This window comes from Notolabrus celidotus, chromosome 3, assembly GCF_009762535.1.
Source record: "Notolabrus celidotus isolate fNotCel1 chromosome 3, fNotCel1.pri, whole genome shotgun sequence".
Lineage (NCBI taxonomy): Eukaryota > Metazoa > Chordata > Actinopteri > Labriformes > Labridae > Notolabrus > Notolabrus celidotus.
Window position 1 is genome coordinate 40,069,085 of NC_048274.1, and position 16,195 is coordinate 40,085,279.

Consider the following 16,195-nt stretch of genomic DNA (forward strand, 5'->3'; position numbering starts at 1 on the left):
TCAATGAGACAGAGATTCAATGATTTAATGAAAAATCAGCAGCCAGGACACAGAACATCAGTAACACCTGTCACCGTACAGCTCCTACTCTGATGTGGAAAAACCCATGCTGAATGTAAATCACAGAGGTTTCCATAAAAACATCAAAAACAGCACAACTGGGCAGAGCTTACCAATTTAATACCAAAATAGAAATGAACATTTCAACAGAAAGATGGTTTCTGGGTGAGAGGAATCGTTCTTTAGCACACCTGGTTGAGGGTAACTTAATCTGCTGTAAAGCTACAGGCAGGGTCAGAAATACTGTCGGTGGATGCTTCAGTATTCATGCTGCACAAAAAATGCCCACATAGACAAAATGAGTGTTTCAGTGTTGCAGTGCAGGAAGAATGGTTCCAGTGCAGGGTCCAAAGCCCACTCTGTATCCTTCTCCCCGACAGAAACCTGGGCAGAGACACCGTTAACAAATCATTCGAGTTATACACAGTTGTCTGCATGATCATTTGCAAGATCCTATCATGTGAGCTCATCTGATATCACATGATGAACATATAACACTGTTCAGATATAATAAGCTACACTGAAGTTTATATGTAACATTGATATCATCTTGGCGACTGAAAAATTAAATCAAGTAAATCTAACATTTCTAAGTAAAACACTCTACACCTGTTTGATCCCTACTTGCATAATTCTGTCCTCAAGAGTAGTTTTTAAACCAGAAAATCACAAAATGTCATTTGGCTGCAGTAAAGCTTGAAGTTAAGTCGAACCTGTGATGGTGACCTCATCTCCGTCCTTCAGAAAGGTTCTGGTTTCTCCTCCTCCAAGATCTATGCTCTTCGATCCCCTCCAGGACAGCTCCAGCATGGAGCCAAAAGTCTCTGGATCCTTTTGGGAAACAGAGCATACAGTTAATACAAGTTTTCTCCTTGATGTCCACAATATACAAGTGGTCCAATTGTTGGTTAGAGGTTTAAAACTCCATTGTTTATAAATTGTATTTTTTTCTGACAGCATTAAAAGAGTTGCTCTTGTTTATTCTTCAATATCTACCTTGGAGTATAAAAATATGCAACATGTCTTAAACATTCTGTTAACATTTACTTAACTAACTATAATCCTCAATTCAGCTCAACTTTATTTATATAGCACCTTCATACACACAAGCATACAGTGTTTCACTAGACAACTGAGAGACCTCAGATAACAGCAATAGGTGAAATATTAAAGGGGACATATCACGCTTTTTTCATCAATATATATTGGTCTAAGAGGTCCCCAAAACATGTCTTTAAAGTTTATGCTCAAAAAAACACTTTGAAATCAGATTTTGGTCTGCCTGAAAAGTCCTCTTCTTCAGTCCTCCTCAGAACACTCTGTTTTCTCTCTGACCACGCCCCCTCAGGAAGTGGATGTGCCTCGGCTCTCCAGCACGTTGATCTAATGTTTACATGTTGGCTGAATATACACGGCTGCTCAGAGATCACGTTACTTCAACCCTCTGAATCTGATCCTGACGGAGAGGCGCCTGTAGCAGGACCTTTCTGAAGGATTGGTCACAGATTTAGTGTTTCTTGTTGTTTTATTTATCAGTATGTAGACGTGTGTCTTGGTACACAGCTACGAACATGTAGCTATGTGGCTATGCTAACTAGCGCTAGCACTTATCCATGATAAATAAAAATCATCCACTAGATCTTCAAATCTGCAGACGTGGGGAGTAAAACCGACCTCTGCCAGAAAGGCAGCAGGACCTTTTATGAAGGATTGGTCACAGATTTAGTGTTTCTTGTTGTTTTATTTGTCAGTATGTCGACGTGTGTCTTGGTACACAGCTACAGCTACAGCTACAGCTACAGGTACAGCTACAGCTACAGCTACAGCTACAGCTACAGCTACAGCTACAGCTATGAACATATAGCTATGTGGCTATGCTAATTAGCGCTAGCACTTATCCATGACAAATAAAAATCATCCACTAGATCTTCAAATCTGCAGACGTGGGGAGTAAAACCGACCTTTGTGTTTATTAAGACAGCCTACAACTAGCATGCCTCCCTCCTAAGCTCCTTGTTAGCACACATTTGTGCAGGTAATGAAAAACGGGGGGGGGATTCAGTATTATTTTATACAGTCTATGGGCTGAACAAGCTCCGAGCTCTGACTCCGTGACAGACCGGATATTGTTGTTACGTAACAAAAACACTGAAGTCTGAAACGGCTCGTTTCACACACATTTACAGAAAGGTGGAGAAATCAAAACAGGGGCAGAATGGATTCTTTTCATTCTCGGGGGGTTTGTAGACATGCCAGGGAAACATATTTCAGGTAGAGAACCATTAAAAAGTCAATTTTGCATGATATGTCACCTTTAAAAGGCTCAAAGAAGATAGACAATGGTAATACAAAATACTTTAAAATAAAACAATTACAGAATAAAATAAGATCAGATAATTGACGCGCTCGCCGTCCGTTGTGTCTTGTGAAAAGAAGTACCCGACGTCCTTTGGTTGCATTTATGGATGATTTATTGTTCACCGTCTTTTCTCCAATGTGTTACATGCAAGAATCCAACATACAGTAAGTGTCCATCAAAATCCATAAATCACATTTACTCCACGAACACTTCACCCAGCCAGCATTCGGGCGTTACGGCACATTGCGGTCAAAAAACTATTTGTGCTCCCCCATCTAGAAACACACCTGTTGACTGGTGAAAGGTTCCTCCCTAAGTATGCATGAGAACCAAACAGGGGTGACCTCTAGTGGACAACTTAGTGTCCTACACACACACACACACACACACACAAAAATCTTGAAATGGCCCTTACATAATATATACTGTCAATCATACATGCAGATACTTACAGGTCCACTGATTGTACCAGAAGCTAGCAGGTCTCCAGGTCTGACATTGCAGCCGTTCACTGTGTGATGGGCGAGCTGCTGCTTCATGGTCCAATACATGTACTGAAGACAAACAGGAGAGAGAGAGACAGAGGAATATGTGTAAAGATAAACATAACATGGTACATATGTTGATGTTGGCTGAGAGAAGAGAGGAAGGCTGAATTAACAACTACTCTAAGAAACCTTTAAAGGCATGTTCATGATACAAGTGAAGACTTATTGTAGATGATTAATCATGCTACATTCATAAAAACCTGAAGGATGAATGTGTTTAATTTAACAAACTGACAAGTCCTTAGTTGGATGGATTTATACTTTAATGATTTGGTCTTTGATATATTGTGGTATACTTCCATAAGAGTCCTTTTCTACAGTTTGTTGATATAAAAATACTTAGAATATAATAATAATGATAAAACATATATTACATTCAGGGTTGTTTTGGTCTTATAAAGAGGCGTGGTTGGATGTGTTGGTGGTATAGTCAAGTGTTAACATATACAGTATCTGTGACTAAAGGCCCCACTGAAACATCCTAAAGCATGTGGTCTGAAGCACATGGTCCAAGGTCATTTGGAGCATATTGAAACCAGTGCAGAATCCAAAGGAGTTGTGTCAAGTCAACCCTCTCTTACACGTCTCCTCTGGGAGTCACATGATCAAACGATCTGTGTCATCTCTCATTTCTTTATAAAGCCAGGCGCACATGCTATCTACCACTCAATGACTACTGCTATCTACTGGAGTCCAGCCAGCCCCTGTGACTTTTCCCTTCCACTTTCCCCATATACATGCAGACAAAGGACACTGTATCAAGTACAGTGATGGACACAGTTTATTTATATCCACTGAAGCCAACTCCAGTCTAAGACCAACGCCAATCCCACTCTGCTGCAAGCTCTCGCAGGTACACGCCAAAACATACACATTAGGACACAACTAAGGGTACACATGGGCCACAGACAGAACTACTAATGCCCACAATATTAAAAAAGACTCTCTGTAGTCCATTCAGTAGAAAATGTAACTAGCCTACTTCTACCATTCTGCTACGATAAGCACACAGAACACTAATGATCTCTGGATCCTGACCAGAGCTGTGTCTCTTAGGATCTTAATTATGAAGTGACGTTGCTATGCTCAGTGTCTCGGACACTTTCTGCTGCAAAGGTATTGCTACAGCTTTAATGACTTTAATCTCTGCATGGCAATTTTGCATATGGTGGCTTAGCTTGTGTTCTGTGAGGACATGGGAACAATGAAAGGAAAGAAGCTGTATGAGTCTGAGTCTCATGCTCCTGAGTCTCATCGTCTTGAGATAAAGGTTAAAAATGTAAGCTTACCTTAAAGTTTGACCTGCAGATGGTTGCTGCCTCTTTCATGCCCTGTCCTTAAAATGCAAACATCAAGAGTGTTAATCATTTGGAACAGTTATTAACATGTGTTTCCATCTGTACATCCCCTTTCTGATATAACTGAAATGTGTAAGGCTAGCATGGGAGCTAATTGAAAGAGTAAGAGTGGAGTATTGAGTGTTTATGCTCCACAAAAGCAACAAATCAACGTTTCAGTTAATGAAGATAAGTTCGGTTTGAGATCAGTACCTTTCAGAGACACAAAGAGATTGATGTTGAAGGTGTATGCATCCTGGTGCTGCAGGTAGGACAGGGGCTCCGGATCCTGCAAAACAAAAAGAAGAAAGCTTGTGAAACAAGTTGTGGAAACTCGGTGAGTTCTAGGGTCTGTTTTAATGGATCTTAAATGGCAGTTTTAAGTGCATGGCATGAAGTCTATCAGGATATGTCTGCCTGCATTTTGCTAGTTAAGTGGCACACAGTTGGTTAAGATTAGTAAGCTAAGTGAGGAGGGGGGCTCCAAAGGGTTCGCTCAAGTCCCTTGACTGTTTACAGGTGTGTTTTTTTTTTTTTTAAGTTATATTTTTGGCCTTTTTGCCTTTATTTGATAGGACAGCTGAAGAGAGACAGGAAACGTGGGCAGTAGAGAGCAGGGGAAGACATGCAGGAAATGGTTGACCGGCCGGGAATCGAACCAGCAGCCCCTGTGGCGAGGACTGTAACCTCTGTATGTGGGGCGCTTAGACTGCCAGGCCACCAGCGCCCCTATAGGTGTGTTTTGAGAGTAATATGAATCAAAGCGTTCAGTGTGTCTGATCTCATTCCCTTAAAAGGACAGGTGCACCTGCAGGCAGGCACGCTGGGCAGATTTCAGCCATCATTCTGGCATGACCAGTCTCATGTAACTTTTCTCCTTCACTAGGTAGCACTAGGCTACCTTCAGCAGGTTAAAGGGTCATCCACACCACGACTATAATGATGATTACAAACCCTGTTAAAACCTTGAACATTTGTTTTGATTGAAATAAGAGTGTCAGGTTGCACTCTCGGGCTCAGACTTTATTTTCATAAGACATATGTGATGATCCTGCTTTTTCCATAATTCTGTTACTAGTCCCCACCATAGACTGTAAATGAAGGTCATTCAGTGAGTTTCTTTTTAAACAAAGTGATCTATTCACATAAATGTTAGATTTGAGGCTGGGAAAAGAAGCAAATACAGGTTTGTCAACTCTTTCAAGAATAAAGTAAAGTGATGCCTGAAATTAGATTTAGGAAGTATCGACCAGGTCATGATGTGTGTCCACATGATGGTTTAAACTGAATACAATCAGAAGTCAAAGGCACCTATTGGACCCTTATCCCTGCAGGTCTAAGTTGAACCAACCTGAATGGGGTTGGCCTCTGCAAATGGTAACAGCGCCTCCATTGGGATGACCCACGGTGAGATGGTGGTTCCAAAGTTCTTTCCCAGAAAAGGACCTAAAGGAACGTACTCCCAAGCCTGGATGTCTCTGGCTGAGATAGAAATCAGAGACAGCTCCTTAAGTTTGTTATCACAGAGAAAAAAGATGCATCTGAACTAGCAGCAAACCGGAAACTGTGCTTACTTTGACCTTTTTGACAAAGATGAATTAAAAAAGAAGATTAATGTGTGTTTTAAACTGAAATTCCCCATTACTCAGCTGATACAAAGGATGATACAGTGCTGGAGGAATCAGGGAAAATAAGAGTGACAGAATAGCAGTTTCTGACCCAGTATTAAATCTTCTTTTGTGGATGTGTCTTTTCTTATTAGGAGAGTATGTGTGGGGATGTTAACTTTGGGGCACCTTGATTACACCAGTGACTCTGTCAGTAGGATCACCTACACATCCACACATTCCTAGCTCACTCCACAGTAACAGTCTCCAAGTCATAACTCACACACACATCTTGTAAAAAAAAACACCAGAGGAAGAGAGGGGGGAGGAAATATGATCTACATGACGGAGGCTGTCAAACGTTTCCACTGAATCCACTGAGATAATCCCCTCAGGGAAAGCAAGTGCAAAATATCAAATGAACTTTATGTGCATCATCCCTAAGTTCTCTCAGGGGTTCTGTGTGCAGGTCCAAGCCAACATAAGAACATGTTTCAAGGCTATTGTAGTAAGTTGTATTTTCATTCAACTCCAATTGTTAGCTTTTTCCTTCATTTTGGATTCAAAGTCTATATCTACTTACACATCTAATGTGTGTTTCAAAGTCTGGTCAAATCAAACTTATCTGAATCTGTTAAATTGATTTGAAATCATTGCTGCCCCCTGTTCAAACTTTGCCCATGCTTTTCTTGCTCACGAGCAGGATAGTAGAAAAAAGCTAAAGGTCAACAATGTGATGAAGATGTGCTGTGCTCTTCTTCCCCCAATAACCTGTGGTTAACTCATCTTAAACAAGAGACAAGTGTTGTCAGAGGAGACGCTTCAACAGTCTTACAGTTTGATACTCTAATATAATAAACTCATAGCCTCCTCACGGGAGCAGCTAACAGGTTCTTGAAGTCATATTCACTTTTAGAAAGGTGGAGACTACACTGCAGGAAATGCATTTGTAAAACTAACTTAGTGTCCAAAATGTGGGCTGGATAAAAAACATGAAGCATGTAGTTGAGTACTTAAATACTAAACAGAAATAGTTGGGTTTTTGGTTAAGGCTGGATATTTCTGGCACACAGAGGTATACTACGTTGGACTTATTGACTTATTTTACTTTTTTCCTTGTAAAGCACTTTGGCCAACACTGGTTGTTTTTAAATGTGCTATATAAATAAAGTTGACTTGACTTGACTTGACTTATTCATCGGATTGCCTTGGGGCTTTTATACCTTTATTTGGAGAGGACAGGACAGTGGATAGGGGAGGAAACTGAGAGCCATCATGTTGGTTCCACAGTAGTAGAAAACAAATTAAAATTGCCTTCTCTGGTGCCCTTTCAGAGGAAAATGCATGAAAGGTGCCCTTTGCATGCCCCTCAAATGCAGAAAACAGAGAAAAAGTGCCTTCTGTATGCCCCTCAAATGTAGAAAAAGTAGAAAAAGTGCCCTCTGCATGCCCCTCAAACGTAGAAAAAGTGGAAAAAGTGCCCTCTGCATGCCCCTCAAACGTAGAAAAAGTAGAAAAAGTGCCCTCTGCATGCCCCTCAAATGTAGAAAAAGTGCCCTCTGCATGCCCCTCAAATGTAGAAAAAGTAGAAAAAGTGCCCTCTGCATGCCCCTCAAATGTAGAAAAAGTAGAAAAAGTGCCCTCTGCATGCCCCTCAAACGTAGAAAAAGTGCCCTCGGCATGCCCCTCAAACGTAGAAAAAGTAGAAAAAGTGCCCTCTGCATGCCCCTCAAATGTAGAAAAAGTGCCCTCTGCATGCCCCTCAAACGTAGAAAAAGTAGAAAAAGTGCCCTCTGCATGCCCCTCAAACGTAGAAAAAGTGCCCTCTGCATGCCCCTCAAATGTAGAAAAAGTGCCCTCTGCATGCCCCTCAAACGTAGAAAAAGTAGAAAAAGTGCCCTCTGCATGCCCCTCAAACGTAGAAAAAGTGCCCTCTGCATGCCCCTCAAATGTAGAAAAAGTAGAAAAAGTGCCCCCTGCATGCCCCTCAAATGTAGAAAAAGTAGGAAAAGTGCCCTTTACATGCTCCTCAAATGTAGAAAAAGTAGGAAAAGTGCCCTCTGCATGCCACTAATTGCATGCCTTCCTGATGTTCCTCAAATGATCAATAATAAAATTTAAAAATTAAATAGTTTTGTGTTTTTCTTTTTCATTACTCAATATCCAGCACAAATGGTCACATAAATATTCACCAGAATGCAGGGATTAAATTTTAGCTGCTCAATATATTCTGGGGGAGGGGCCACAAACCCCCCTCTTGTTAACCCTAAACTGTGAGTACCAGGTGTTTGGAAGGAGGTGCCCTCTGTTTTTTTGTTTTCGCCCCTGCCCGTCAGTCTAAGTACACTACTGGGCGCCCGAATTAACCATCAGGCCAAACCAAAGCCCAGATTGGTTTGTTTTGTACTGGTTTTTATTCAACTTATGAATAAGGACTCTCCATTGATATGAATATTAGCAGTGGTAACATCTGTGTAAAGGTGGAACTTGACAATGAATTGGCTGTGGCTATGATAGTGAACCATGACTATGTGCAAAAGAGCACAGTTTCTAACAAAAGAAATGAACATATATTGTATGCTCTCAGTAGATCTGGAATATGTTCTGACTGGAAAAGTAAATCATTGAATCACAGGATTTCCAGGATGTGGGTGAACCACAAAACCATTTACAAGCACATAGAGCAACATGTTGGTGTGATGTGAGGTACAGAAACTCTTACCACTCCAATCATTCATCAGAACCATGCCAAAGATGTGTTCATGGGCTTTATTTATGGGTATGGGCTCCCCAAGCTGATTCCCCCCACCAACAAAGAAGGCCTTGTTGAAGAAGAGAGAGAACATTAGCTGTGTAATACTGTCACAGTGGGGCTCTAGGATCACACAGTCAACTAAAAAGCAGTGGTGAGGGCTGCTCAGGCCTTCAGTCAGGGAGTCCAGAGGATCACATATGTCACGTAAAGTCGACTTGATTAAGTAAACACTGTACTCACCATCTCCAGCTCAATGTCCATCTGCTTAGAGGCGCCGAACACTGGAGGATTTGCTGAGGGAGGGAAGAGAAAACATGTTTATCATCAGCTTTCAGGTCAACACTGTGCAGACAATAACCACAATCTGTTCAGGTGACATAAAAAAAAAAGATTGTTTCACACAAGAATCTATCAAAAGATCATTTAATGGCATAATCCACAGTTAAGACAAATTAGCAGTATTCAAACCTTGCTCAGGGATTACAGACAGAAATCAGCTGTTTGCTAAATCTGAACCAAACCCTATTTTGTCGTCATTAGACTAAATCAGAAGTCATGGGGTTAAAAATGATCACAGTGTGGAGTCAATAAAGCGCTGATGCAATATTACATCATCCTGGCTCAGGACCAAAGGGGTGTTTTGACCCAGAGGCACTGTGTCACAGTATTGATTTTACCTCATACCTTTGTTCTAGAAAACTGTGCAACAAAGGGGGTTTGAAGCAGAAAGGGGAAGTGACCCAGCAGTAAAAGAAGAAGAAGAACACCAATAATACATTAAAAGCCTCTTTAGTGTTAGGCTTAAATAACCTGTTTAATCCATGGTAACAATTTAAAGATCAATCTTCACTTTACTTTGAGCTCTGGTTTGGTCTCCAACAACTCCAACAGCAGCAGAGTCTGTAATAATCACTATGGTCATGACAATTCTTAAAGTGACACATTTACAGCCGCTTATTATCTGACTATGTGGTTCTCTATGCAGAGCCCTGCAGTCAGTTTCAATCAGTCAGTTCAATATATTTGTTGTAGTAAAAGTTATCTCAGGACAGTTTACAGATAAAAGCAGGTTCAGACCAAGCTCTTATTCTCTCTTATTATTTACAGAGACTTCTGTGATATTGTTACACATTAGCCATCAGCAGTCACTTAGCAGCATGTGCCAGTATTTAGCAACAGAGAATTCCATTGAACCGGCAGAAACCTCGAGCAGGACCTGAATCATAGCAAACAGCAGTTCCTGACAGTCAATCAGAGTCTTGTTTGACATTTTTCTGCCTATCAGAACTCTCTTACACTTTACCCAAGTCACTTAATGAAGATATATTTCTTATGACTTTCTAATTTGTCTGTTTATATTTCAAAAGCACTTTAAAAATAAAAAAAAACAAAATTAAAACTTGATATGCTCTTAGGTTTATCTTTCAGTCAGTCCTTATTTATCTTTATTATTTCATTCTTTATTTATATTGCTGTATTTCACTGTGTCCTTTTATTTCTATGACTCTCTCTCTCTGTGTCTATTTCATTCTTGTTAGCACAGTTGGTGGTTGTAGGTAGATTCATTTGATTGTGCTTTTACTTGCTGCAACTAAACGCACCATTACAGGACCTTGAACTTTGAACTTTGAAGTAAGATCTTACTCTGGTCTGGTCTCATCTGGCCTGAGGGCCGGCGGAGAGGGGTCCCAGAAACAACGACTGATGACGCTCTCCCATGGTATCCCACTGGAAGCCTCAACCTGCATGACATATCACTGAAGTTAGCACAGCAGAGACCTCAGTGAGAGAATAAAGACAAAATCACACTAAACGAAATATGCTTAGCTTAAACTTTAGCACAGCAGCTGTGTTAATAGTATACACAAACGCCTTTCTGAAACTGTTCTTCATTAAAAGTTATAAATAAAAGCCACTGTGACCCCACAAGACAATATCAGAATCTTATTTCATGATTTCACAAGCCAAGAGTCCTGACCTATGGATGTTAAGATAAAAGGTCTGCCAGTGCAGCACGCAACATTTTCTTCATATAAGTATCACATCTATTTAACAGGGGATACAGTAATAAGAATACATGTCTGAGGGTTCGTTAATATCATCAAAATATATTTATAAAGTATTTAATTTATAAAGTATTTCATTTCTCAAGACACTCAAAAGAGCAGCACCAACAGACCTGATCATCAGTACTATGAAGACCTCAGTGTTTTCCAGAGTAACTGCTTGTGATTGTTAAAGCTTTCACTGTGAACCTCATCTGCATAAATACTGCCTGGATTGTTTAAACACAACAGTACACTATCGGTCGAGGCAGATGGCTGTCTAACATGAGTCTGGTTCTGCAGGAGGTTTCTGCCTGTTAAAGGAAGTGTATTTAACTAGTTAAATACTGTGAGGTGCAATGCTGGATTAAGGTGGGGTAAGACTGAGTCCTGTCAGTAAGAGGGGAACACCTGTCTTGGTGTTGGGTCTCTGTTCATAACTTGACATAGAGTGGTCTAGATCTGCTCTGTTTGTAAAAGAGTCTTGAGATAACGTTTGTTGTGATTTGGTGCTATACAAATAAAGTTTGATTGATTGATTGACTATGTTCTCTGCAGTGTTGTTGGGGTTATTTCACCCTCTGTGCTCTGATAAGTATGAAGTTGTATTTTTAGATGTTGGACAGTCTGTTTGCAAAGAGTTTGAGGTTTGGAGTAAGAGACAAGGCCGTATGCCATTACACTTTTACCCAGCTGGAGGCGCTATAACACAAGGCAACTTTCTGATAACTTTGAGATTATTTGCCTTGATGGCTGTTGATTAGAAACACACCTGTGGGCCTAATATTTATCCACGATTCTAACCAGACGGAACAATCTGGATAAAAAGATGGATAAATAGTCTCTCCCCTCTCTTAAAAATGTTTGATTTAATAGACTCAGGATTATTAGAGACCACAACTTTGTAAAATCTACTACTGTAGTTGTATAATAATAGGCTAATAATGACCTCAGAATCTGAGGTGCTGACTGCATGGTTGATCTCTGTTCAGTCAATGTGCTGAAATTTAAAGTTAATAAATCATCCATCAAAAGATGTGTTTTATAATCATCTTCCCTTACAGACACTGAGGTATGATAAGTCATACGCATATCTGATCTGAGCCCTAAAGTTTGTCCGTGTGAAAGTCTCCCGCTGCAGTTACCAATGTACTGTGAGGATACTGCTAAACATATGAGAGTGACATCTAAGCTTGTGATGCTTAGGAACAGTGCTGAGCTTATTTGACCTTCTACAAATGAAAGTATGGTAGCAGTTGTCTGTACAGAAGCGTTTGTCTTTCCACTGTAGAGCAGAGACAAGTGGTGAATAAACACTTGGTATAGTTCTTTTATATAACGACTCCCAAAGTGAAACATCTGTTCCTTTTTTCCCCTGTGGTCACCGTGTAGTTGCTAACAGCTATGTGTGCTGTTCTGTGATGAGCAGATTGTGAAGGGTTTTTAGACCTCTTTGCAGAAAACAGCTACTGTTGCGCAAGAAAACAACGAGCTGCAGTGTGTTACAAAGTTGACTGATATTCAACATTACGTATATTCTGTACAGTTAAGAGGTTGTTGATATTGCTGTTCACAGTGCATGTTAAAGGCAGAAGAATCCTGTGTGTAATCAGAATAATTTCAGATAATTGCAGATGGCTGTCTGACATGAGCCTGGTCCTGCTTGAGGGTTCTGCTGCTGTAACTAGCTAAATACTGTGAGGTGCAATGCTCATGGTGGATTAAGATGAGCTAGTCCAAAATGCTGCTGCTCAACTTTTAACAGGCACCTGTAAGCGAGTGCACATAACCCCCATCCTCGCCTCCCTCCACTGGCTCCCTGTTCATTTCAGGATTCATTTTAACATTTGATTTGATTTTAAATCTTTAAATGGAGTAGCTCCACAGTACATCACCGACCTCCTGCAAAGCTACACTCCCACAAGGTCTTTGTGGTCTACTGGTCAGAAGTGGTCCCTAAGACCAGGCTGAAAACCAGGTGTGGCCGTGCCTTCTCGGCAGTGGCCCCAAAACTGTGGAACAAGCTGCCCCCCCCCCAATGTTAGATTGTCCCCAACATTACTGACTTTTATATCCCGCCTTATTTATTCATTATCTATTTATTTTTTTGTGTTATTTGAACTATTTTTTAAAGTGTTTTATGTGTTTTATTAGGATTCTTTTATTTTATTCTATTTTATTCTCTGACAGTGTTTTATGTTCTGTGTTTTAACTTACTTTCCCTCACTGTCAGCACTTTGCTAAACTTGATTGTTTTTTAAAATGTGCTGTACAAATTAAGTGGATTAGATTGGAGATAAGATCGAGTCCTGTCAGTAAGAGGAGACTAGATCGCATCCTGTCTTTATGTTGGATCTTTGTTAATAATTGAACAGAGTATGGTCTAGACCTGCTCTGTTTGGAGAAGCGTCTTGAGATAACGTTTTCTGTGACTTGGTGCTATACAAATAAAGATTGATTGATTGATTGGTTGATTGATTGATTGATTGATTGATTGATTGATTGATTGATTGATTGATTGATTGATTGATTGATTGATTGATTGATTGATTGATTGATTGATTGATTGATTTGCATAACACATAAGTGACAAACATCCAGGTGCTTTTGATAAAAAAGCTGCTCATTGGCATTCGGTTTTCTACAAGGTTATTCTTAATTTTGCCCATCTGTAGTTCGCTAAGGATGTCTACTGGAAGTCAAAAATATGAACCAAAATCATGTGTATGACAAAATGTTACATTAAAGATTCTGAAAGAGAAAAAGAACAGCCACAAGAGTCCAAACATAACTGAGAGCTGCCTGTTCTGTGTATGACAGGTTCTGCTGCTTTAGAAATATTGTAGCAGCCCTTTAAATACAAAAAAACTATACAGAGAGATTTAACATTCTAGTTCAAGCTGTCCCTTAATTTCCACCCAACACTCCAAACGACACAGTGCTTCTCAGTTCAGTCCATCAGCAGCTGATTTGTATCTACATTAGTAAAAACTGATTGTTTACCAATTCGGCATCAGAGCGTTCTCCTTCCCCCGGAACATGGTGCCCACATTGGTGGCATGATCTCTGGAGGAGTAGAAGTCAGTGTAATCCCCTGTGAAAAACAGAAAACATACTTGTTATAGGTGGCCTTCAATTATCTTTAAAAATCCATCAGCACCAAAAGAGCAACAAAAATGTCTATCAAACAGAGCCGACTGGTGCTGACATCTAGCTAGAGTGGGATGAGTCACATCTTTATGACTCTGCTCTGATAAGAAGAGTTTTAAAGCTCAGGACAGACTTACCGATGTCTGCAGGAAGGTGCATGGTGGCCACACTTTGATGGACAAACGCTCTGCAGTGACAAGGAGAGAAATTGATGAAATAAGAAAACCAGAAAGGACCAAAAACCAACCAGTCATTTTGTTCTGCAACATGCTGCATTTGAGAAACTCAAAGAATGAGGCTGAAGACATTTCAAACACATTTCAAATATTTGTCTGTAGTTTTTTAATGTGAAAAGTGTCACTGCACAATAAAAGACTTACCAAATAACTGATTGGGGAAACAGTGAGCAAATGAGACATTTTCATAAATCAGGTAAATGACTTTGTTTACCATGATGGTTTTGTTAGTGTCACTATGTGTACGCTCTGTGTTTTAAACAGGTTCTTTAATGACTACAGTTATTGTACTTGACTTGACTGAAAACTTCAACCTTACTACTGCCTGTCTTTAGGTGTTGCAGTGTGATTAAAATCAAGAACTAAATCTTTCTCCAGGATCATCGCCTCATGAACTGGCCTGCCTGCTCACCTGATCTCAACCTGACTGAGAACTTGTGGTCAATAATAAAGAAGATAATTTACAGTGATGGTGAGAAATACAGCTCAAAGAGCATCTTTGGAAAGACATACAAGGTACAGCTCACAGAGTCAGCAGAGAAGTCATCAGAAACTAAATCAGTTTACAGTGACCTCTGACCCTCACTGAAAGAAAAGGAGGTTATATTGGACATTAGAGAAACACTTTAGATTTGAAATGTTTCAAAGACATTAACACTTTTATTTTGGATACAAATGTAAAGAAAACTGTTGTTTTTGTTGAAGTTTGAAAACAGTTGTAGTAAACATTATTATTTTCAATCAATAGAACGTTTAAAATGGTGTCTAGTTTCTAATTTTCACAAGTTATTTGCTCTTATCATCTACTTGCATAATAATTTGTCACACTCATTTCTGAATTCTTAACAAATTTAAAAACAACTGTTAACACATTTTTTTTAATTCACAAAAATGCAACTTGCATAATAATTTGTCACGCTCATTTCTGCAGATTCTGCATTTATTTAAATACAGCCGATGTAATTTGAAAAGCATCATTTTAACCACACAGTTGAAGAAATATATTCACCATCTGACTTCTTGACTAATTTGAAAAGGACTGTTAATATAGTTTTTAAAATATTCACAAAAATGCAACTTGCATAATAATTTGGAACACGCTGTATATAGAGCCTTATACCTCATACTGTTTGTACTGACCTGCTCCGGAGGCTGAAATCATCCCTCAGCGTGCTCTCATTGGCTGACAGCAACACCTGCAAGGTCCTCCTGACTTCCCTCCAGGCCTCATAGCCAAGAGCCATGAAGGCATTGAGTGTTGTCTTGCAGGCAGACACAGATAACAATGTAAGATTTCATACTTAGTTAAGCACGTCAATACACTGACATTTTTAATGCAAAATAAGTGTTGTATTTTTTAAATCATAAATAGAAGTAAAACAGTCAAAAGTAGTGGCCTGGATCACATTTTCTCTGAGCTCTATTTTACTTAACCAATGAAATGAAGTTGGCATGATCCTGTATCTGTAATGAAGGACAGTTTCTTTAAAGACGGAAAAAAAACAGTAGGTGGTCAAGCCTCCTTTCATGGCTGATATGTCTGCTACAATGAATCCTACACTAGCTTTATAAACAGGATCTGAGGACTGCCATCACAGAAAATGTTGCATCTGAAAAGTTTTGATGCAGTTCTTTGGGTACATACATGCATTTATTTATTGCACATATAAAAGAAAAAAACAAAACATTGTATGTGCAGTAACACAAGCCAAGATATAACAGATACAATGTAATAATAAAATTAACCACTAGCATGTTATGTGCAGGAGGAGCCAAAAAAACCCCTAACAGGCTTGTCGAGTGGCCCTCCAAAGTAATGCTTACGTACATAACCCCTCAGAGGTCTACCATAGGTCATTGATTTATCCACAGGTGAGGGGGGGATAAAATGCATTTCCTTCCCCTGCCCCCTCTGTTTTCTGAAAAGATGCTAAATTAAGAGACATCTCAGGTTCCTTTTTCAAACACCTTCCAACCCTGAAGACATTTTCACAATACAGATACAACGTGTCAAAGTACTGTGTTGTTTCAATACATGTGTGCGTCTATGATGCCACAGTGCATATTTTTCATGTTAGACAAAATAGGTTAACTCAGT

The 16,195-nt window shown here is 39.7% G+C and overlaps 1 protein-coding gene across 5 annotated transcripts in view; it reads right to left on the bottom strand.

Annotated features, from left to right (window-relative positions):
* The window catches only part of fah (fumarylacetoacetate hydrolase (fumarylacetoacetase)), a 20,269-nt gene continuing 4,074 nt past the window's right edge, over window positions 1–16,195 (bottom strand). For all 5 annotated transcript variants that reach the window (XM_034680576.1, XM_034680575.1, XM_034680574.1 and 2 more), the window contains 12 exons: window positions 15,238–15,359; window positions 13,999–14,048; window positions 13,715–13,805; window positions 10,311–10,408; window positions 8,907–8,959; window positions 8,634–8,733; window positions 5,656–5,786; window positions 4,518–4,593; window positions 4,257–4,303; window positions 2,872–2,973; window positions 774–891; window positions 1–444 (listed from right to left, as the gene is read on the bottom strand). In XM_034680576.1, coding sequence (XP_034536467.1) covers window positions 368–444; window positions 774–891; window positions 2,872–2,973; window positions 4,257–4,303; window positions 4,518–4,593; window positions 5,656–5,786; window positions 8,634–8,733; window positions 8,907–8,959; window positions 10,311–10,408; window positions 13,715–13,805; window positions 13,999–14,048; window positions 15,238–15,359 — 1,065 coding nt within the window. In that variant the 3' untranslated portion in view covers window positions 1–367. The remainder of the gene's footprint in view (window positions 445–773; window positions 892–2,871; window positions 2,974–4,256; window positions 4,304–4,517; window positions 4,594–5,655; window positions 5,787–8,633; window positions 8,734–8,906; window positions 8,960–10,310; window positions 10,409–13,714; window positions 13,806–13,998; window positions 14,049–15,237; window positions 15,360–16,195) is intronic.